Raw genomic sequence first — 25,319 nt, 5'->3', positions numbered from 1 at the left:
CCACACCAGCAGAATAAAGGTGAGAAGTTGGAGGCGCTGGCGGCGAAGTCCCTCTGCCCCTCCTCCCCCCAAACAGGGAGAGTGCAGATGCTGGGCAACATTCGCCCAGCGCCACCGCTCAGTGGGTGTCGTTTGGACGAACTTTCAACATTTTTAACGAAGGATTTCCAACGAAGAACCACACCTGACCAATGTAATCATACTTTGGCAACATTAACAGTACAGTAAATCTAATGGCGCATATTTTCGTGAACCCTAAAATATTTATCACAATAAATATATTTACACATACTATAATCGAACATTCAAAAACAACAGTGAACAAGTATTTGCCCATGGTGGTACGGAGTCGGTATGTTCTTTATTTTAAATACTCATCAGAAAAACGGTTCTCCAAGGCGTCTTGCAGGGTTCGGAGCACTAAGCCGTCCAAGTCGGGAATGAATTCACCTGCCCATCGTTGGCAAGGGTTCAAGAGGTGAGGCAGGCGAATGCGCATGGATTGCGCACCAGAAACTGGTCATCCAAACATTAGCACCATCTTAATTGAACGGATCAACAGCGAACTCTTGTTTGCAAGCGCCATCGCCATATGATCAACAAACACAATATTTTTTTTTCAATATTCCAAAGGAAGAATTTCGAAATGGCATGGGCACGACCGCTTCCTGCGATTAGATCCGAACTGCCCATTGTGAAATTCTACACAATTGATCTCAGCACTTCAACACGGGGGAATATTAACTTATTTTATGGGTGCTATAATGTAGGCGAAGGTCGAAGCCGGCGAGAAGTGAAACACAATGGCTATTCATTTAAGTTGGTGATCGAAATGTGAGAACGAATTTTGAGTCCCTCCGACCCTTCGGTAATGAATCTGACCTACTGTGGAGGAACTCGAACACTGAATGAATTAATATGGTTAACTTATAACCGAAGACTATTCCGACAGTTCATAATTATAATTAGGAAGTTTATTGTAACAAAGTAAAACAGTACACTTATTCCTTCTATCATTAAGTTCAATGGAATACACAAATATGGCATTTTCTAACGCATTGCCTGAAACCAATGCCACATTTTGGAATCAGGTTCAGGATCATGCTCGCCTTCCACAACAGCACGCCCCAATCGACGCTATTGTGGTGGTGGAGTTCACTTGAGGGATTAATGAATACGTTTTTTCAATTAAAAGCAGAGCTCAAACAGCACCTTAGGCTTGCATGTATAGAATTTTATTCGATTAAAATTTGCTTTATTGCGGTGTAGTAAGTTTACTGAAAACTGTTTTTTTGCGACTATAGCATCGTCAGATTTTCGTCGAGTAGGAAGTAGAGTACCATGTTCTTCGATGGATCAAAATAAAGTGCACTCCAAATTTCCCCCAATTACCAACACTTAACTCCTTTTTAAAAAGTCGTTTTCCTAAGATTTCATCTACCTACGTTATGTATGATATGTCCACCGCAGATAACACGAAAAGAATAATTTCTCCCAAGATGGGTAAAATAAAATGCATCAGGTTTAGTGAATAGGCTCGGGGAGAGACTCAAAAGTAGAAGGGTGAGCTGGGGGAAATTAAGGGCAGAGTCTAACAATGTGACAGAGCCGAGTGAGGGAAAGTATGGGGGGTGATTGGAGGGTAGTGAGGAGGAAGGAGCATTATTTCATGGGGAAAGTTTACTATGTCCCAAAAAGTTACACTTGAAAGAATAAATCAACCAAGAGTTTTAATTAGGACTGGCTGTAACTTGGCCTTAACCTTTTTTGTGAGGTGTTGTGCCTCATGGGGAGCTGCCAGCACTCCCTTATTTCCAGTCATCTCCCATACTTCCCCTTCTTTGTTTGCACTCACCCACTTTCACTATTCATCCAATCTATGATTCGTATTTTTCTATTTTTATCATCAGAAAAATCTTTGTCATGTAGGGAAGGCAACCAAGCCACAAACTGAAAACTTGGAAAAAGGGAAACTTCAGTTGAACAGCACTACCCACTTGATATATGATTAGAATGGAATGGATACACACAGTAAAGTAAAATTGAACAAACACTGCTAAGTCCATTTTTTTTAATTTTCTCCCTTAGGTTTTTACTCATGCAAGTGATTTTCAAGGTCACTTTTATAAAAAATTTTTATCCCTGGTTTGGAAACTAAAAATGTTTAATGAACTTGAATATGTACTACTCATGCAAAAAGCCACATTTGGGGCATGATTATTCATCAAAAACACTATCATATTTTGTCTCATTAGTTGAGCACAACAAATCACATTCCCGGAGTGAAACTTGTTGATTCCTTAATCTTCCTCATTTTCAAGCCCAACTCACGGCTGGCCATCTCATCTCCTCCACTTGCCCACCTACGTAATTGACAATCCCTTCCCTCCCAGCCATACGATATTCCATTAAAGTCCACCAACCTTACTTATTCCTACTCATAATTGGATGGTTCCCTCCATATATTACATACATATTTTTTAAATCTTGGCTGTTCTATTTTCTGGTAACCTGCTTTCAATTATTGCAAAATTAAACCTTTTTCAATTTATACCTGCTTTCAACTTTTTAGCTTGCTTACATAGAACTAGATTTCCTCAACATACAACAAAACATACCAAATTCTTCAACTAGCTGAAGATTACAATTGGGAGCTATGCAAGCAGTGTCATGTCATCTCTGTTGAAGGAGAAAATAAGCCTGGATGTTTACAATTAACTAGGTAATACATTTATTAATTTCTACTTCAGTTAATAATTGACTCATAGTGCCCCATGCCCTACAAGATATGATCAATTATGAATGCATCAGCAATAAAATAAATTGCCACAAAAGTAATTGGTATATCACAAATGTCTACACGAAGCCTGAAACACACAAAATGCCCTCAGCACCATCATCTGAAAAAATATTTACCACTACCTAAATAGCACTGAAATACCACAAACTTATATTTAAAATGTACTACTCCTGAACCAATATTAGCGTTAAAATCATTGTGAAAATAATGCTCTAATGCAATAACATTAGGCATAATAATTAATATGCACCGTGAAGTTTATGTCACGCTACACAAAAAAACCACTGGTATCATCTACTTGTGATCAATTTATCATGCATTTGTACTAGGCAAGTCAAGAGAACTTACTGAAACCATTTGAGGGCGATGCACAATGACTTGATTTAATGCAAACACCGCCGGACTATTTTAAGGAGATAGGCAGATTGTAATTCTGATGAAAATATTATTTATAATAATTTGCTGAACATTTTACAAGTTTCCGTAAACATAGTCTTCTTTTTTAAGTATTGCAAATTGAAGCAATTAAACAAAAAAACTTATCCCCGCACAAAATTAATGCTGCTCTGAAACAGAGAGAAACTTTTGTTTTTGTTTACAGCTCACACGTGGAAATACTCTGAGAGCATACCCATGAAGCAAATAGTATTTCCACACTACAAGATATTCCCCTTGTTCAGAAATTTCGATTCATTGCAAGAGGAGGGCATCAGGTCCTCATCTATCCTGAAGAGGGGGGTCAAGTGTAAGTGGATAACATCTCCCCAGGTGAGAGCGTCATATGATTCAAAGACACTCACGGTTTTCACCGTGAGAGCAATACTCTGCTGAGACACAGGAAAAATTTATTTCGCTGTACAAAGCAGTTATGAAAATGACCATTAGCAAAATCTTCCTTATCTCGCAAACTGCATGAAGTTTTGATGATTATTGCAAAGGTAAATGAAATTATAAGGATCGTTTCAAATGAAAGAAAAAATCACAGCAATATGAGAAAAGTTAATGAAACTTATAAAATGAGGCACATAGAAAGAGAATGAAGCACAAAAATAAGAATTACTTAATTGCTATTCATATTCCCATCTATCTAGAAAAGAATCACAAAAAGAGTGACACTGGCATTTTTGGGATCATTCATCAGCGTCACTCGCAGCAACTTTGGCACTTATGATGGGTTAATGAAATTGAGACAGTTGAGAATTGCACTGCGAAAAGTTTTCACGGATTAAAACAGTCTTTGTAAAAATTTAAAGTAACTTTCAAAATGTTTATTTAAAGCAATAAAAATTAGCATCCAATGAATAGTAGTACATAGAACTGCATTCAAATATAATTTTTTAAAACAACCACCAATCTTTCTAATTTTAATTCGGGAATATCCAGCTCTTTGCTAAATTGCTGCAAATTTGGAAGACAAATACACTTGAATAATCATTATTCGCATCCGTAGAAGCATAATCATTCATTCTATGAATAGAAAATAGATATCACAGCATTGTGAAAATCAAATCAGATACATAAATTTCTTAATGCCTCATGACGTTATAACCTTTGCTGGCGATGCAAGAGTCATAAGATGTTTTCAAACAAATGAGACAGCATCAGAAAAACTTGACAATATAATTTAACTTGGAAAGACTAATTGGATTAGATTTAATTCTCAAAGCATGATTCACAATCACTTGCATCAATGTAAAACCAGTATTTGGAATCTGATTAAGTGCTTTTTTTGGTAGACCTTCTTTCATTACTGTTTATTTTATTAATACCGCCACAATTGTCTGACTTTAGTTTCAGTTTTTGCCAATCCCTGTGCATTAATTGGACTAAGAAGCCAACCTTTCCCCACAACTAAAAGGAATATCAGTTTCATACAGGGAAGCCCCCAATTCCATCTGATATTCCTAATTTCCAAATCAAATTCCTGATTTTTTTTAATTTTGGCATTTTTTTCCAATATTTGAAGGCATTGAATAATTTCAGACTTTTCTGGGATTTCTCAAGTGAGTAACCAGCCGTGGTTTTAAGTAGGGCAGGGGTAAGGAAGTTTTTTCAATTAAAGAGCTTTGAATGCTTGCAACATTTATCATTTCTCACAGATCATATGTGCTTTGAGGAGTCATTACATATCTTTATCAGCAGATGAAAAATTTGTGAACACATAAGATCACTCTAGTTTACCTTGTTCTTCAATTTATAGATACTTAAACTCAAGAATGCATTTGCCGAAGGCAAATTAAACTTACGGCCCTCAAATTCTCACACATACACTTTACAGCATTAAGGATTAGAGAATATTTATATGCCGGAGACATAAAATGAACAATCCTCCAACACATAGGAGGGTTGGTTTCTTAAGAGATGGATTTCCCAAAGGAGGAAAGACCATTCAGCGAAAGCCTTGCAATGAAATGATATAAACTGAGGAATGTCATACCATACCATACCATTTCAATCCTTTTAAAAATTTTTAGAGGAGACCATGGTTTACAGGTTGCTCCCACGTCATTTTATCTTGCTGGATGTTTTGCTGGTGTTAGAGTCGGTGTCTTCCAGTCCGAAGATGCTGACTGTTAAACCAGTAAAGACACTGTCCAGCCAGATGGAATCACACCGGGGCCAACCGAAAACCTAGGTGTCACTTGTACATCACCATGAAAGCCTACACACTAAGAAGTTGCATTACCTTATCTAATTCAGCACTTTCAGTCTTTCTTTTTGGGCTTCTTAGGATTCCTGCTCCGGGATTTGGCCTTGCACAGAGGGCAGATGGGTGCATTTCGATGAATCTGCTGGTGGCACGAAAGACATGACTTCATTGGTGGTGGCTGCTGCCTGCTCAATTGAGAAAATAGAATAAAAATTATAGAGATAGTGTTAGAAGTTGTGTACAATATTTTAGGACAAAACTTATACAAAATGAACTTGAGGATTTACACATGGAATTTTATTTTAAATGGGTGTTATAGGGAATACAGTGAAAAAAAGGAAAATGATGGCTCATACTATGTACAACTACTCTCTGTGAATGTGGTAGACTTCATTAATATTTACTCTTATGCTAAATAAACTCAATTTACTTGCTTACACCAAAAGATAAGATTTAACTCAGTCACTCTCATGTCATACATCTAATTTGTCCAAAATTTTATCCATGGAAGAAAAAAATGTTAGGAAAAAAAATTCTTCTAAAATATTCTATTCACTCAGAAAACAAAAATGAATGTATGAAAATATATGTCCCACTTGGGGATAATATCTATAGGATAAGATAATACTCGAGAGGCATCTCCAGCAAGGGTGACTGATGATGAACCACTGATCTACCGGAAAAGGATCGGCATCAAGTAAGATCAATGGTACAACATGATTCAGGATGCTCATGATTTATGTATTAGGCACAGTTATCTACCTGTTTTTCACTAAATTGTTGAGTACACCTACTTTCAGTCACAGTTCAGAAACTAGTTGGAAGAATGAGGAATAATATAGGCCATTAAATGAAGAACACTATCTATATTTCCACTTTTCTTCATTTTTGTACTTGTATTTAGTACGAACACAAAGAACAGTGGAAATATACATTGTGTTCTTCAAACATGAACTTCCACAAAGCTGAGCCTGAAACTATTGAACGATAAAGGTATTTTCACATTCTCTATTGAACATAAACAAACAATTGATCCCAAATTTAACAAATAGTTTTTCCAACTTTTCCGAATCTCTAGGTAAACTTCACAGGGCCTGCTCGCTAGATATAAGAGTATTCCACTGCCATGTGGAAGAGAATAGGCTCAACAAATAGCAGTCATGCAGAATAAGTGGTGCTAATCCTAGGAGCTAGGAGTACATCTTGTGTTAAAAATATGTCTTGATATCACCTTAAAAATTCTATAACATCCTCAATGTGACATGGCTTGCCAAGTAGCTGCACCAAACATTGATGCCTGCAGCAAATCTACCTTAAACAGCAGCAACAAGGAAGGGAATGGAAAACCACACATGCATCCTAAGGAGCAGCAGCTCACCGTTCACCCTTTAATTGGCCTAAATAAGGGAACTTAAAGAACACTCACAAGGAAATATGTATTCCTGAAGTAAATTAATTCCCTATGTGGAACTCCCCTCCCATGGACCACAACCTTGCCACAGTGGCAGGGCTTGTGTGTTCTGATGACCCCTAGAACTGTGCTGGAAGAAGCAATGAGAATTGATCCTAGTAGGGTAACCCATGACAGATAGTTTGAAGGTTAGGAGGTGGACAATGGGTAGTCCGCAGAGTGTCTGTTCCTCAGTAATGCGGGACTTTGACCACAAGACTTTGTGAGATCAGTATTAGTCCCTAATCCATAAAAGGTGAAGGCTATGTCATTGGAGGAATAGAGAACAATAAATTTGATTTCCCACGCAGCTAAAGTGGTTCTAAGGATAATCAGCAATAGGATGGAGATCAGGGCAAATGATTAATAAGTGGATGGGTATGTCGGTATGGGTTCAGGAAGGGGAGAGGCACGCATGATGCCATTGTAGTGATGAAATCACTGAGAGAGAGGAATATAGAAAACAATTAGGACGTATTTGCATGTTTCGTAGATTTTGAAAAGGCAGTTGATAGAGTGAATTGGGAAAAACTAATGAATGCTTAGCAGAAAATAGGAATAGAACAGGAGGCTAATCCACAACCTGTAGATGTCTCAGACTGCTCAGGTGCGAGTGGGGAATGGGGAGTCTGGATGGGCAGTGTTACGAAGAGGTGTAAGGCAAGGTTGTCCATTGTCACCGGTGCTGTTCAACGTATATGTGGAGGAAATAATTAAAGAGGCATGTGAAGAACTGGAGGTAGGAATGAAAGTGGGCGGAGAATTCGTAAAATCAGTTAGATTTGCTGATGACCAAGCTTTAGTTTGTCAGTCAGCCAAGGGGTTGCAAGCGTTGCTGAGTGAATTGGAAACTCAGGGCAATAGATATGGGATGAGAATCAATATTAGTAAAGCAGAAGTTATGTGATTTTCCAGAAGGAAAAAGGCTAAGCTAAACATTAAAATAGGAGGGCAAATACTATAGCAGGTAGAACAGTTTACGGATCTCGGAAGTGTTCCAGACCAACACGGTCAAAGTAGTAGGGACATAAGGAGAAGATTGCGTTAAGCAAAGAAGCTTTTACCAGGAGGGAAATGATGAGAGGGAGATTAAGGATGTCAAGAAAAGGCTTGCTAAAACTTTGAAAGGTTATGGAAACATGGTCATTGAAGGAGAAGGATAGATGCAGATTGGAGACTTTTGAAATATAGGTATGGAGAAAGTGAAGTGGACAGAAACAAAAACAAATGAGGAAAAATGGTATTGGTAAGGTAGGAGAGGGGATGGTTGGTAGAAATCATTAGGAGACAGAAAAAATGGATGCAGCACACAGTGATCAGCAATGGGATGTTGAAGAGGGTGATAGAGGGGAGAAAGTAAGGAAAACAAGGAAGGGGCAGGAATAGGATAGGTATGATGGACAGAATGAAGGGTGGAAGGAAGTATACAAAGATGAAGAGGGACTTTATCGTTGATTAAGATTTGGGTTTTGTTTTTGTCGGGAGAGAAAAGAGAAATATTTGGTACTTGTGCCCATCCAAAACCTACTTTAATTGGTAGATTACCTATGTATAAAAAAAACCATAAACACAGTAATCAACCCGAAGGTCGGTTTAGTAGGTGATGGCAGAGTTCACCCAGTACTAAGCCCTATACGGCGTGTGAAAATTCACACATCAGGGAGGGGGCCAGTTCCTTTCCCTGTGCCGGTTATGGTTTCCCAGGAAGACCTGGTACCCGAAAAATCACTTTAGCTTGGTTGGAGCTGCAGGTGCCTAGAGTACCTTGCCCGGGAATCGAACCCGGGACCCTCTGGTCAGCAGTCCAACACTTTACCCACTGGACTACCGCGACCCTTATCTATGTATAATAATGTGGATATCAAGACCAGAATATTCAATAAAATACATAACATGAATGTGCCAATCAATTTACAATTGAAATGTCAGTTCAATCTGCATGTACAGGATGTTAAGGAATGCAGAAGTAAAAATGCACGAAACATAATTACAAATCTTAAGCTCAATATACCATAAGAGATGCCCAGAGCAGTGGTCAAGATCATTATCACAGGTCACCTAAAAGGGAAAAATACTCTGGATGAGTGCAATGATGTAACTAGTTTCCGCGTCAATCACAGACTATGGTGACAATGAAGTGGAGTATTGTGCAATAGTATCCATAAATTAATAAAAATATAAAGTGATTTGAAAATCTAAATATCCCTGGAGACTACTGAAAGCATTCAACAAGAAGGCAAAAAAGATAAGGAAGGTTGACTTGGAAACAAAATGTAAAAGGAAAAAGGCTCTCAGAGTTATGTAAACCATATGGATTATTGGTGGTTAGAACAGAATTGAAAAACCACTAGTGATGGAAAATATACAAGGAAAATGACATGACATGTATGACAGTTGCAAATTAACAAAAATATTAAAATCAAGCATTTATTAATTAAATGAAGGACTTCAAAGGCTACCTAGGGACAGATATAGATAGGAACCAAAATTGTGTACTAATGAAGTGCCATCTCAAATCCAAAACACTAAATAAAACAATGAAGAACCAACGGTTGTCAGATTATAGGAAAATGGGCCAAGGACAGCATTCAATACATACTAGAGTAATAAATGGAAAACTTAGCAACACAGATACAATTCAGGAAAGAAGAAATATGTGAAGAGTAGATAACTGAAAGCCACAAAATAAATTGCAGGACAGAGAAAATCTGAGAAAAAGAGCAATGGAACCAAGATGAAGTGCTGTTCCAAATAAAACAGAAAAGAAAGAACAACCATTCAATCACTGAGAAAGGGCATTTAAGTTACAAAAAGTTAATTTAATTAAATAAATAGAAAAAATAAGGAAAAGCCATAAAAGATTAGATGAAGATCCTTTTGAAGAAGCATAGCATAACCATGCTTATGGAAAAAAAGAATAAGTGGTAGTGATGAGATGTGGTGAAGCGGAGATACTAAAATACAGACAGAATTTGGACAAAAACATCCATTAATAACCTTGACTTTCAATGTGTACATAGAGGATACAAGAATGAGATAAAGTAAAAAAAATTAAAGGAGAGAAGTGAATCGATGAAGAAAGCATGAAAATGCAGGAATTTGCAGTTGACACAACTATAATCAATAAGGAAGCAAATATAACAAGTGTACCACCCTATTTAGAGAAAACAAAGAGGAAAAGTACATTCATTTTTCATTCAGGGTAGTCTAATTATTTGATTTTATGTTTTGGATGGTGTCCAATTACTATATACATCTAAGCATTGCAGGGACTTCCTCATTCTCTGTCTCATATGATTTCTCTATTCATTTCATTGCCTTTTCTACCTGTCTTCATGCTGCCAAGAAAGCTGACTCTCTACCTTCCTCTACCCAATATTCTCCCTCCTATTATAGCAACCCCACTTCCCTTCACCCACCGCTGCATTCTAAGCCCTCATCACAATTAGGTGTTTTCTTCCAGGCTATTTACATTCATTTTGAGCAACAGACCGTTTACACTATCTACCACTCCCTCCCTATGACTGCTTGGTGGTAAATACACCTTGATTACCACTAGATTGACTCTTATTTCCACGAAGAATATTTTGTCATTCACCTGTACCATGTTCACTACCCTTCGCTCCAGTTTCCTATTCATTACCATGGCTACCCCATGTAATCAATTTTTTCAGGCTTAACTTTGTGGAAATCCATTATCACTGAAGTAAAAAAACCATGTATCTTTCCACCAAATTTTTTATTCACCTAAGTTACCTGAGGATGATGCTGATGTGTTGAAATCAGTCGTGCCTAATAAAAAATTTGGAGGAAAGATCCACGCTTTTTTACTTCAGTGACGTCTATTAATCATTGACTCTCCAACCCTCCATTATACATTACCCTGGAACTATTGATCCAATAAACCCTGCTCTTGAAATGAAATGAAATAATTGACTTTGTCATTCCACACACTTTTGCGTGGAATTACAAAGTCAATTATTTCATTTCAATATGTTATGCAAATTCCATAACGTTACGACTGAGACAACAAAAACCCTGCTCTCTTCATATCTCACCTTGAACAGGCATAAAATGTGTACACACTGTCGTTGGTAGTGACTACACTTCTTCCCAGTTTTCTATTCATTGCTATGGCTACTCTACATTGTCCTCTTACCTCACATGTCCCAAGCCTATCTATATTTCCTCTCTCCATCTCTTGCTTGTTGTTTTCCAACTTCCCAGTCCTCATCATTGTCCTAACATTCCAAATCCTATATTCATGCAGGTGTTCCTCCTCTGCCTCCCTTTTTCTGCTGCTACTGACTTGGCTGTGTACGGATTTTGTAAGATGATGACCATGAAGGCCTGACCTCCTCCACAGCCAGGGGCAACTCCCAAATCCTACATTTGCCAGACTTTACTTGCATTAAGTTCCATCATTATTTCTTGGTATACATAATTAAGGTGGCTTCTCATTGCCTGCTTCAACAGTGTTTTTAAAATGATGCCGTCACTGAAAATGGCCATCCTAAAGGGCTTCGGCTTTTGCAGCCAAATGACTGAGGAACAGAAGACTAGCTTTCGTCCGGCTCCTACTCTTAGACCAATCAGACATGGGTGACCCAACTAAAAGTAATTATCATTTCTCCCACCAGCAAAGCTCTAAGGGGTCATTGGAATACATAAGCCCTTCCATGACATCAAGGTTGCAGTCCATTGGGGGTAGTAGTACACAAAACTTGGTGGCACTCGCACAGAACTCATTTTTCAAATGAACATAAGGGTTCATTGCCTCGACACAGTTGATCAACAAAGAGTGAGCGGACAGTGAGGTGGTCACTGCATACATTCACCATTAGTGCACCTATGAACAGTTTTCTTTGTTGGGAACTTTAAACCCTCTTTCCCTTATTCTTCTTCACTTAAATTCCATGTTTTTTAAAGTGATTTACATAATGCATCGAAAATGTAACTAAAAATTAAATAACTAAGAATAATTACAGCAATAAAAAATAAGAAATATCAAAACGAAAAACCACAATATGAAAATCTCTTTTTCATAAATCATAACACCTGCTGCCTAAAATAAAATGCAGAAAAAAGCTCCTTCAGGAAGCCTTAATGCAATAGATATGATTATTTCAGGTTCTCATTCTTTGCATCCTAAATTGTTCATTGCAGTTCTTTTAAAGTATAAACTATTAAAAGCATACTGTAGAATTACTATTGATTTTATTCTCCAGGATATGTTTAAGTAATATAGGAATGATAAAAATGAATAATTTTACGTAGACAATATGATAATCACAAACATTTTCATTCATCAATTGTAGCTATCTCCATGTTTTGACATGAATTAAACAAGTGACTGATATTGAATAGGATTTATAACGGCTATTAACATATTCTATGTGAGGCTTTGTTTGTCAACTGCCCTTAAAAATATTATTTACCGATCTAAATAAAATAATGGCAAGAACAGGAGGGGCTGATTAAAAATACAATAGAAAAAATATTGACAGGATAATAAGACCAAGTGTGTACCTATGCATTTGGAGACTTGTAGTAAGTTGCAAAAGTCAAATGAGAAAATACACATTACTATTTTCAAGAGTTATAATTAAAGTAATCTCATTTCATAACTTTTGTACATATATAGCTACCCTATACCAATTATAGTAACAAAGAAAACAATAAACAACAACAGAAAAAAATGTGACAACATATGTGCTCACACACAGGCATAATATTGCCCGCAAACATTCTCATGGTCAAGGAATGTTGTAATTGGCTTTGTGCATATTTTGGGGTCAACGCGAGTGATTTGGTAGCTCTGCCCTTCACGTGCCCTTGCCTCCCATTCACACCCTACGGCATCCTATTCCACACAGGTGAGTGCCACAAAGTTTTGTGAAGCCCATTCAACACCTGTAAACCTTTACTGCCTATGGTAAGATGTATGAAAAATGCTGGGAACAAATCAGTTTTTTAAGTACCTGAAACAGGGATTTCTTCCAATAATTCAAATAAATAAATCAGAATATATATTCAATGGTTGATTTGAACGGTTTTATCAAACAGTAATTGTTGACACCACGTTTAATAATGCAGGATTGGCCAGAGTACTAGTAAATTTTAATTGGTCACCAATTACTCACATCATTATCACATTCATGTAATAAATAACCAATCACATGATTAATTTACCAATCCAAATTACCAAATCCAGTACTAGTAATCTGAGCAAAAATATCATATATTTTATTCATAATTTGAATAAAAAAATGTTCAAAAGTATGCATTGATGATTCAAATAAATCAAATTGAAAATATTAATTTATTTCATATTAATATTTATTCAACCAAAAAATATATCGTTGCATTTCAGGAAGGTCATCACTCAGATGCTCTCACTGAGAATGCAAAATGAAAATAATCCTTCAACATGAAGTGCTCCACCTGCTCTAGTTAATTCTCCACCCACTTTTCTACTTACTATTCCCTCCTACATATTTAATTTAGCTTCCCCACTTCTGAAGAATCTGACTGCTTTTATGCTATTGTGGATGATCATCATCTCATACCCATTGTTACTTTGAAACACACAATTATAACAACAATTCCTTGGCTACCTGAATCACTATTGCTTCATCAACCGCAAACCTAAGTTAATCACCTCTCTGCCCACTTAATTTCCACCTCATCCTTCCCATGCCACCCTTAGGATGATGCCCTCGGCACATATGTTGAAAAGTACATACCTGGGATAAAGCACCACAACCATCACTCAATCACCGACTAATCTTTGCCTATCCCAAATTCCCCTTTTATTTGTGCCATCAGGTGACAAGTTAAAAATAAGTCCCTCCAATCTACTGCTATATTTTGCAATATTTTCATCAACTTTGTCCACTCTACTCAGCCAAATGCTTTCCCTAAATTTATAAAGCACAGGGAGACATTCTCATTATATACAATGATCTTTTCTGCTAATGTTCTCATCATTGCAATGGTGTCACCCATTTTACTCCCCACTCTAAACACAAATTTGTCTTTATCTAGATAATTGTCTGTACTGTTTCTATGTGTGTACTCCATCCCATTAATGATTCATAGAACCATCTTTGCTCCACATCAAATTAAACTAATAATCCCATAGCTCTTACATTCTGCTGGATTAGTCTTTTTGGCCTGAGGATTGAATTTGATCCAAGGAAACCCTCGGGTCAAATTCCTTGCTTATGAACGCAGCATATGCTTAAAGAATCCCTCCCGTCCATTCTTCCATAAACTCTCTCATAATTCTGCAAGGTTATCATCCATCCCTATTATTTAGCCTTGCAAGACCTACCTTAGCACTGTATCTTGCTACCTAGTATTCCTGGATACCAACTATGTCACACTCCTTTTCTAATCCTGCACTGGGCAGCCTAGTATCTTTACCATTTCTTTCATTCATCCTCTTTATCATCTGCCCTGCAATCAATGGTTTCCTAATCCTCTTAGTATTTTAATGTTATAATTGCCTCTTTTGCTGCTCTTTCTATCCTACTCTGAAAATCCACTTATCTTTTCCCAATGTTTTTTGTTCTCCTATCATCACTGCCGTATTTCCCAGTGCATTAGCCACACCCTGATTTTTTCAGATTAGAATTTACGTTAAAACACTTGGATCCGACAGAAAAGATGAAAGTATTTTGATGTTAACTCTTAACGTAAAGAAAATTGAATTGTTACATTAAAAATTAGCAGCTACACATATGCCAATGTTTATTCATTGTAAAACCCAGGAAATTCATAATCACTGGGCCAAAATGCCTTTCAGCTTGTTTCTCTGTTCTTAAGGGTAATTCACAAATACAAGTTTCACGCAATACTGTACAAATATCTCCTCTCCCTAAGATTCCATGAGGTTATCATCATTTTTAACTTTCCATGCCACGATTAATTTCTGTCAATGAAATTTGTACTATGAGCAACCATTTTCTATGCCTTCACAACACTCTCTTACTACTAAATGTTGAATGCCTGAAGACTCCCGAGTTTATCAGGAGAGATTAATAACAAATATTGTATTTATTCATTGATTGTCGTAAAGAAGTATGTTCCAGATACATATGAATTTCAATGAAGTTTCTCTTTCTTTCCAGATTTGCTAGTTATTAGTAGGTACTTATTCTAGTGGTAAAGCTTCTTTGCCCACGCTACTCCACTGTTGCAGATCAAACACGGCAATGAAAATCCTTTACTTATTTTAGCTCTTGATTCCCCAATTTAAAGTTACATTATTTTTAAAAATCTGTGTTGCCTTCAACAATATGCTGTCTTTTTTGTAATTTTTTAGCTCCAAGAAGTACTTAATTTTCACTTTCTTCAAGTTGAAAAGTCCAAGCACAATATATTATGTTTGATTTATTGTTCTTTGATACAACTGCCTGAAGCAATTAATTTAATGTTACTTAATGCTTTTTAGAATTAAGACATTGAAGAAGATAATGGGCACAACTTCATATTGTTGCATTACTCAAATTTCTTATTCTTGTGTCAACACTGCTTGATCCCGATTTACTCATAGCTACTTGGTCTATTTTACAAGATGTAGATCATTTTTCCTCTGTCACTAAGAGTCATTCTTATGATCTTAAAATCCAGGTCAATGAAAATCAGTGAATGCACACAAAGATGCTCAAAGTCAGCTAATTGGGAAGCAAGGTTATCAAATGGAAGACAGAAAGTGAGAAAGGAGTGTGAAAGACATACACAAAGCAGAGTAAACAGTGGACGTAGTTGTATGAAATAATAAGAATAAATACAAGTTCAGCAGTGCTGAGAAATATAACCATCAAGAACATGAAGAAAACCTTAGGATTCTTCACACATTGTATAAATGAGTACAGGTGGGTATAGATTTGATGTTAAGGGTAAAAATTATGCTGAACACAAGAGCCTGGACTGAAAATGTGTTTATTAGAAAACTGCTATCAACCAATCTTCAAACTGAAAAACATGAGAGAAAGATAATAGATACTTCACAACTAGGATTGATTCACTGTTGGGTTCACGGGAAGAAATTTTGAATCCAAGAACCAACATAAAGGATACAGCCCTAAACATAGCTCCCCATCGTTCCCACATTCGATGGCTCTGCCCCTTTTGATGAAAACCAAGATGATGATGGATTTCTAAATGAAGATTGTGGGACATGTACGTCAGAAGTGTTCGAGAAAAGGAACCTTACTTCGTGGGACGATGTGGAAAACATATTTTACGGAGCTCACCTGAAAGTTGGAGCAGGTCCTGGAGCGGGAGGCAGGGGTCTCTGGTCTGCCTTGGAACCCCCTGGTGGCCCCAACTGCAGGGGTGGGGGCTGCGGGGGTGCTAAGAAGGCGGACGAGGGCGGGTGGTGTGCGTGCGGGTGGTGGTGGGAGTGATGTGGGTGAGGATGAGCCAAGGCACCCAGACCAGGCAGGGAGCCCACTTGGTCCTCCATCCGATCCAAACCCCACTCCGGCTTCGAATGCCGATCAAAGTAGCTGCAACAAGGCCAATTGCCGTTAGACCACCAGCGTATTAAACAACGCACTTCTATTCATCATAAATAAAATTTAGTTTGCAATAATTATGCAACAGCTAATACCCAGTTAGGCACTTACTCAGGTGTAATTAGATCTGCTTCCTCTTCGTGCAGCTCGGGTAATCGTTCAAGCCCTAAATATTCTCTCCTCATACGATCAATGTCATGCTTCAACGGACGATATTCATCGTGTAACCTTTTCGCAGTTTCTAGGGCTCGATTTCTTGACTCTTCGGCCTGTTTAATGACATTTTCCATCTGGAAAAAAATGTGATATAAGTGTACACCATATCACAACACACTTTCACAGAGTTTTCTTAAGATACGAACGGCGTTTATGTCAGCATGAATCTGGCGGAGTTCTTCAACATGAGCCATTTTCTCCTGCATTAATAGATCCATTTCTTGTTTGTATTCTGATAGGCATTTTTCTTCTTGCTCCTTCGCTTCCACTTCATGCATGATATTTGTTTTCATTTTCTCTAACTGAAGAGTTTTAATCCTGCAAAGGCAATCGTCTGCAATACCAAAACACTACAACGAAGGAAGATCAATAAACAGTGGGATGCCACTTAAGTTGAAAAAATCAGAACAAACCTTATGTCTTTTATTGCTTCGAGCTTTGCAAATATGGACCTTTCATCCAAATTCATAATTATTGCCAGGTTATTAATCCTTTGAGACGAAAAATTGTATACCTCTCTTCCACTAACGCCTGAACTTCCTTCCAAAAGATCGAGTCGAAATCTAGGGGCGTTGTTGATATCGTAAATGTTTCACAGGTCCATGGCACCACTTAGTCCAAGCAGACCGAACTAAAGCAGACTATTACAAAGAATTCTATCTGTTGGTGCTTATTGAAGGACCAAAAACTGAAGCTGTCGATTATAGGATAAAATTTAATGTAGATATTATTAATAAATAGTCTTATAAACTATAACCTGTCTTAGACCTTCCATTCTCCTGACTTGAATGTTCTCCCGAGAAACTATTCTGCCAACGTTATACTAACAGCTGTTCATACATTGTTCACCAATTAAGTATTAATTTCCTGGGCAGGAAATAATGCTTTTCATTTTACTCAGTGCTTTGCAAGCAAGGTTAACTGATTAGCATGCCATTAATTTGATATTCCATATATAGGTTTATTCCAACTGAAAACTATCGTCATAACATTTCTTGTGACTTCATATGCTTCTTCCCTCACCGAAGGCTCCGCTATAGACGAAAATAATGATCTAAAGAAAAGAATTATTGGTATTTTTGGGGAACGGTGTTCATACACTGTGAAAAACCTCCGATACCTCGATTTTCGATAACGTAACATCAATCGATAGATTGCAGCGCCTTCACGCTGACGGTGGAGAAACCAACATTTGTCCAAAACAATTTGGAAGTTAACAGTGGTCGCAGTCGCTCTCGGAAAGCCAAAGAGGAAGGAACTACACTAAATCTGAGAGCCCTGAATATGTTTGAATATCCCTTGTTATGTACGCATAAATTGGGCTTATAAAGGATACTTTTAAGGTAACGCCATTGACTGTAAAACGACCCAGCATTCCAATGGCGAATATGCAACGTAAGAAAGGCGGCGAGCAACCATTTTGCCTTAATTTCCTTAAAATAAGTTACAAACAGGACACGTTTGTGATTGTATTTATTCATAAGAACTGACTGGATGACCTAAAGTAAAGTTGTTGAAACTAAAATTATCAACAGATTTTATCGATTGGTTGCAGTTTTACTTGTGACTCAGGTTCTGATTTTAAAATAAAACACTTGTCTTTTTATTAACCCAAGAATTTCGTTGTAGATTTATTTCCCTCTATCACATTGAAACACCTTGGGATATCATCATTAATTCGCATGATTAGCATTTCCAAGGTGAAGATTATTCATCAGGACAGAAAAAAATGTTTGCACAACATGAATATTTAATTGCCTCAAACTTCTTGTACAAATATTTAGAGAGTTGCCTACGGCTCCGTTGATTAAATTCGACTCCTTGAGAGCTCTGCAAAGTGACGAGTAAATTAAAAGATACATCATTCCCACTATTATTTATATTTTTTTGCAGCCCAAGATGACATCCAACTTGACAGGAAATCTTGGACAGTCTCACAACGTTTCAACCTTGGTTGGAGGTGGGAGCCAATCTACTCCCTTAATCCTGCACCACCCCATTAACCTGGGAGCATCAAGTGGAGGGCAGGTCCCTCATGCGAAGTTACCACAATCCTCTCCTGCCACCTCCGCAGCAGTGTCTTCTTCTAACACAGGAAATGAAACACAGGTTTCAATCCTAACAATTTTCATAATTTTATATGAAGCAATACTATCATAGCTTATTAAATTATTTGTAGCTTTTATAATTCAGCTGAAATATATTATATATTTTCCATTATTTTTAATCTATTAGTTCTAATTTATTGTAATAAGTCTCAAGTTAAAGTGTTTAGTAGAGTAGAGAAAGTTAGCAATAATAAAAAACTAAAATAAGGTACATTTTTAAATTGGGTCTGATTTCATGAGACGTCATTTGAATGTGGTTGTTCATCAGTGCCTGTTATAAATTGATTGCTGATTACAGTAATCTGGCCACTTAAATGTAATCTATTCCCACCGTTGAATGATGAGCATATTGTGCTAGTTTACCTCTAGCACACAGGATGACTGCTTTCCTTTTCAGTTTTCATTAAGATTGCTTCCATATCTTCAACAGTTTAAGGCCACCCCATGATAATACTATTTATAATCCTCTACTATTCTAAGAAATCATTTTCAGTGAAGAATGTATATGATTATATTTCCTTAATTATTTAGGTGAAAATTTCTTTGTCTTACTAATTGACCAAGTTACGAAGTAAGTAAAGATTTGTACGCTTGAGGTTCAGATTATAGACCTCCATCTAATTGTGTTTTTCAAAACAATTGTCCAGTGTCACCTGAAAATTATACCTTTGAATCCTATGATTAGAAGTCTGTTGATGCACTTGCGAAAGATGGCTAATAATTAAATAATTCTGACGTAACAGTCTTTGTAACAAAGTTATAATATTCAGCTCATTCAAAGTTAAACTGATGGGATACATTCATTGATGCATATGATGGAAGTAATAATAGCCATGTCTATGTTGTTAATGCATCAGGATACAATAAAAATGGGCAAGAGAAATAAAATTTGGTCAATTGACCTAAATACCTCTTACCTGCATGATCATTTTATGTGACTGTAAATCTCAGAATAAAATTTAGAATCCAATGATAAGATTTTTAAATTTTTACAGGCATTTGTTATTTATTTTATATTACTCTAATATTATATCAATGTGTTTTTTTAATTCTCATAGAACCTATCCATTCACGCATATACACCATAGAAATGGTGACATTTAATGAAAGAAACATAATTGAAGATCATATAGCATTTTTATTTGCTTGACCCGGGTTTCAACACTTTGTGACTTGAAGATGACGCCAAGTGTTGAAATCCAGGTCATGTGAATAAAAATACAATAGTGGAAATCACAATTGTTAATAATCATTTAGATCCAATAATTGAAGATGTTGTCTTCGCCAAATTTTTGGAATTGGGGTGTGCTCTATAACTGTCCAAAAATATAATAACCATGCTGTCTTTGAGCATAAATATTTCATCATATTAATCTGAGGATTTAGATCAGTGTTGCCAAGTGACACTCATGCATTCCTATTTACTTCAGAGTTCCAATTGGAAATGCTAAATTTGTTTTAGTGTGAAGTTGATTTTTATTGTATCTACTGAAAATTTTAATGTGACACTACGGAATCTCCAAATTTTCATATAATCTGGTGAGCCAAAAGAAGATAAAATCATTAAAACCCTTAAGGACTCATCAATCGTTAAATTGCTTTGCTTTCTTCCTTCTTGGTGATGGTGTGGCAAGAAGTTTTACTATGCTGCACAAATTCTTGTAATTTATGAAATAACTGCACCATCAGCAAATAATATGACATAGATGGTTGTTTTTGAGTTACTGTCATTGATATAAGTGAGAAAAGGGGGAGGACAATTCTTTCCTGCTGGATTCTAAGTGGTGCATTAAAAAATTGAAGCTAATTCCATCAAATGTTACTTTTTGTTTGAGCTTGGAAAGAAAATTACCAGCCTTGTTCTCTATTTGTATTTAATTCCATATAATCACTGGGTTGGAGTTGGCATCCTTGCTAGGTCAACTACAGAGGAAGGTTTTTTAAGTAAATATATTGCAGACCGATGACTGTAGATGGCAATTCCAACTCTCAAAGCTGTAATTGGACGTGCTTCACTGGCTCAGTGCTGGAACACTTCATCTTGTTTTTGTTGTGATATGAGAAGAAAAAAAGGAGCAATTCAATCTTTTTGTTTTTACTTAGTCTCTCTGAACTGTGAAGGTTTCTTGAAATCATCTCAGCTTTAATAATTTACTGAATTAATTTTGACTTTACCAGTTGATAAAAAATACAATGCAGGGTCTCCATTCTGGTTAATGTAGGGTAAATGGAGTTAATAGGAAGGTGTGCATGTGATATATGTATTCATGACATTGATCATTAAATGCATTGAAGTCCACCATGGATTGAAGTTAATGCCCTCATGAAAACTAATTTTTTCCAGATGTTGACGCGATCAAGGCTGCAGGACTTAGTGCGGGAGGTTGACCCTTCTGAGCAACTGGACGAGGAAGTGGAGGAGGTGTTGCTCCAGCTGGCTGATGACTTTGTTGAGTCAGCCGTGGGTGCTGCCTGCCTCCTCGCCAAGCACCGACGTGCCACAACTATTGATGTTCGAGATGTCCAACTCCATCTTGGTGAGGGAGACAGGAGCTTAATGAGTGTGTTCGAGACAGTGGGTGACATCCCCAAAAGCCATACGAGAAAGGATGTTATTCCTGGAGAATATCAAGTTGATCAACATGCTTTGACCAGTTGTAGGACTAAATGCATGAAATTTACCTTTCATTACGGAAATATACGTAAATGTTTTAGTAATCCCCCGACAGGGGCAGAGGGCGTGATTGGATACCAGCTGTGGAAAGAAGGAAAATGCTGCAAAAAAATGTTTGTCTTTACTTGCTTGAATAGTTGTGATGTGGCGTTTGATAGGAAAGTGCCCACTCAAATATTCATATTCAGTAATTGATATCATTTTGTAACAATTGTCTGTGGTAGTAATAAGGTTTCAGGCATGAATTTTTGTTTTTGCATCAGAAGTAAGCTTTTAGGCATTTTACATGGGAAATTCCTTTGATTTAGGAAGTAAACCATGTAAAAATAGTGATACTCGTACAGTTATGAACGGAGAAGAGAACAAAACTTAGGAATGTTACTTAGAATTGGAGAAGAGTAAATAATTGGAGTAAATCTACTGAAGTGGTTAGAGGATATGCTGAGGGGTTGTGGGAAGTGTTAGAATGGAGATTGTTGGATAAACTGGGAAGATGGAATTTTTATTTCTATGAAACAGGGTAGAAAATATGGTACAATTTTGTAATACATTAGGATTCTCCGATTGGGAAATCATTAATTGCCTAATCTTGTAAGCATTCAATGTATTTCCACCAAAGGATGGTGTGCAGTGATTCTTTGTCGCTTTAAACTCTGGTGATTTTTTTCCACTGATACATAAGTGCACTTCCAGAGCAGCCACATTTTTCTAAGGTTAAAATTTTGGTCATTTGCAATGTTGAAGGCTAATGGAAATTCACCTGCAGCAATAGAGGTAGGCTGGGCAGCTTTTCTGGAAGGTTATGAGAGATTTGTTTCTTAAAATTTCTGAATCAGCTTTTGATAACCACAAAATGAACTGCATCTCATTGTCCATTAGTCTTCATATAAATTTCTTGCTTTCCTTAGTCATGGCCATATGCAAGGTACAGTTTCTCCTGGGCTTTGGGCTCAATCAGCATGGATAGTAACTTTTTCCTTTTCTCTAACATATCCTATTAAGCTTTCATAATTCTCATTGCTCTGTTATCAGTTGAACTAGGAGCCATTTTGACAAATACTTCCTGAATGTCAGTGTTTCTCTCTCCATGATGAAACCTTTTAAGAAATTTTAAATTCTAAGGAAAGAGATTTCCTAGCTTTTTTTATAGCCTTAATTCCTTTGTCACAATCACTGATAACTCTCTTAGTGTGCATTATGATGTGTTGCTTTATCAGTGAATATTAAATATCAAAATTCCATAAATGACATGGATCTATTAGCTCTATAGCTATCATAAAGGAAGTAGACTTTCCCAATTTCAGCCCACTGGTGGTGTGACAATTATATTTACTTATGTTCTTTGAGAATGGCATTGAAATGTAGCTTATAATTAGGATTAGCATGATTGAGCATCAATTTTATCTTCATGAGTGGAGTCATTGTTACTTTTTATTAAGCCCTTCAGGACCCACCATATATTCACAAACAAATTAAATTCAAAACAAAAATATAGTTGGTTGAATGTTACAAAGCGTACCTTAAATCACAATAAAAAATTTAATGAACAAGCCGGTTTCGATGTCTCATGACAAATTTTTTGCTTGGGAGTTGCCCCATTCGGCCATTTTCTTAGTCATTATTTTGTGCCTTTGCTCATGTTGTATACTGTTGTTTTATGCTCTCAATTTCCATATTCTCTTCAAACAGAGCGGAATTTGAACATGTGGATCCCAGGATTTGGTACTGACGAACTTCGACCCTATAAGCGTGCCGTGGTCACCGAAGCTCACAAGCAACGTCTTGCCCTCATCCGGAAAGCACTCAAGAAGTACTGAACAAGGGGCAAACATGGACACTTATGAAATGTGTTGCCCTGAGAGCAATTGTCCTAGAGACTATTGTCAGTCCTACCTCTTTTAAATTCTCAGCTTTGCACAACGCTCATCTGTGGGTGCAAATATCTTAACAACTGCCTCATTCTGCAGCGCTGTGTCAAGGATTTAGTTGGTAGGTGGTGTGGAATTGATTAAATGTGGATTTCTTCCATTTGCACCCGGCATGGTGTGGAATTTAATTTTTGGCCAATGTGCTCCCAATGGACTTTTATATAAGATATTTATAGAGAGCCAAGTACCTTGCTTGTTGTGAGTTATTCTCAAGCCAGCAGAAGTTATCCTCACGTCAACATTGTTTTAAATTGTTGATATTGTTTTCATAAATGAATTTATTTCTATGCTATATTACAGCATGTTCAATTGTGAATTCTCAGACAGAGTTGCCACATCCAAAACATTAATGTTTTTTGCAAATTTCTAAATAAAGCTGTAGTATTTATATTGGATTTTGGTCCTGTGTGATTATTGGTCCACATTACTGTAACATGTTTCTTGTTTTGCTCTTCCGCTATATCAAATGAACTTAGTAATCATTAAATCTCATGTTACTAATGAAAAGACTGGCACTACCGTAGAGTAGGGGTCCAGGATATTTGCTTCTCTGACAGGTCATTCACTGCTTTGAAGGTCATGTGGTTCCTGGAAGGAGGTTTGGGATGGGTTAAGGGTTATGGAAGGGTGGCACACATATTGTAATAAATGGACTGCAAGTAATTTTGGATAGTTTTCCCCAAGACTTCCATTTCTCATCTACATTAAGGGATTTATGGAATTTTTTATGCCTAACCATGTTGCTTTTGCCAGAATGTTTTCAACTCCATCATTATCATTGTTGACTTTTAGAAGCTACTGCTATGCAGTGAGTGTTGTCATGCCAATTCATGGGAGACTATTTCGGAAACTAGAGTTGATTTCCATCGAGATTAAAGCTACATGAACTAATGAAACATATCAAGGGAGTCACTTCCAAGTGTGTGTACCTTCTTCAGAGCTCAAAAGCTTGAGAGTTAATCCAAATGGGAAAACAACCCATTGCAAGGGTGGAAACTAAACATTCACTTTCAGCTCACACATGCTGTCTTTTGGATCACTCCAGATTTTTTGAAATACTGAAAATTAAAATTGCATGATGGTTTGCTAAAAAATACAAGCTCACCTGAAGGGGAAGCAAATGTGCAATGTTGCCTTTTTTCCAGCAAATAATGTCTTTTTCTCAAGTGAAAAATATAAGTCAAGTCACTGATGAAACCTTTGTTGGAATGGATGGCATAAAGACTAGGTAATATGGTCAAAAAAAATGTAACCCTTGAAGATATTAACTTTGTAATTATGTCAAATATGGATTATCTTCTTATAAAATGTAAAACTACTTCATTTTTGTTATAGGTTATTTAATAGCAACAATGTATATGAATTAATGGCTTATAAGATCATATTTTCCACATAACACCAAAGGGAGAAATTTATTGTCGATTTCTTCATTGCATGACTACAGTACATGTGCCAGTACTTTGTTAAAACAACTATATCCAATTGCGTTTGTGACCCCATTCCAAGATCCTTCTTCCTGAACCAACTGAGTCCTTGTCTGTTCATGTTCCCTTCTGAATATTTCCAACAGGATGTGGTTGTGACCATGGCCCAAACCTCATACAAGAGGAAAAGTTTAAATGGACCAAGCAAAAATTGGCCTGGCTCTATAGCATAAAAGTGCTCCTTGAGGATTTTGTAGGGGTTCATGTGCTTCATGTAAACAGTGCAGTGAAACACTTGTGCCGGCATGCCCTTGAGCTGCTCCCAAGGCTAAATGCATGTCAACCCCTAAATTTAAACTTAATTAAATACCATAGTGCCACATCAGTGATCAGTGTTGGTGATGATCACACGTGCGAAATTTCCCAGACACGTGTCATGCTCCATTTTTATCCTCCACCCTTGATGAGTTATTTTTTGTAAATAAAATTGTTAAGCCTTGAATGTGACAACAAAAAATAAATAATTTGCCAATAAATCAGAT

At 36.9% G+C, this 25,319-nt stretch overlaps 2 protein-coding genes across 3 annotated transcripts; one reads left to right on the top strand and one right to left on the bottom strand.

Annotated features, from left to right (window-relative positions):
* Window positions 1-4,149: 4,149 nt before the first annotated feature.
* LOC139686654 (zinc finger C4H2 domain-containing protein) lies at window positions 4,150-17,735 on the bottom strand. Its single transcript, XM_071583693.1, has 5 exons — window positions 17,057-17,735; window positions 16,790-16,961; window positions 16,539-16,717; window positions 16,164-16,418; window positions 4,150-5,635 (listed from the first exon to the last, which is right to left on the bottom strand). The coding sequence occupies exons 1-5, from the start codon at window positions 17,110-17,112 to the stop codon at window positions 5,506-5,508; spliced, it is 792 nt and encodes a 263-aa protein (XP_071439794.1). The 5' UTR covers window positions 17,113-17,735; the 3' UTR covers window positions 4,150-5,505.
* A 100-nt stretch (window positions 17,736-17,835) lies between these two features.
* Window positions 17,836-25,315, top strand: LOC139686655 (transcription initiation factor TFIID subunit 12-like). Of its 2 annotated transcripts, none has more exons than XM_071583697.1 (4): window positions 17,836-17,986; window positions 18,537-18,752; window positions 21,096-21,288; window positions 23,115-25,315. In XM_071583697.1, the coding sequence occupies exons 2-4, from the start codon at window positions 18,543-18,545 to the stop codon at window positions 23,240-23,242; spliced, it is 531 nt and encodes a 176-aa protein (XP_071439798.1). In that variant the 5' UTR covers window positions 17,836-17,986; window positions 18,537-18,542; the 3' UTR covers window positions 23,243-25,315. The 2 variants fall into 2 exon arrangements, with proteins under 2 accessions (XP_071439798.1, XP_071439799.1); XM_071583698.1 differs by having other exon boundaries at window positions 17,836-18,038.
* Window positions 25,316-25,319: the final 4 nt, after the last annotated feature.

This window comes from Hetaerina americana, unplaced genomic scaffold (assembly GCF_022747635.1).
Source record: "Hetaerina americana unplaced genomic scaffold, ioHetAmer1.1.p SCAF_145, whole genome shotgun sequence".
NCBI lineage: Eukaryota > Metazoa > Arthropoda > Insecta > Odonata > Calopterygidae > Hetaerina > Hetaerina americana.
Note: the sequence above shows the minus strand (reverse complement) of the source record. Positions and strands in the feature narration are given on the sequence as shown.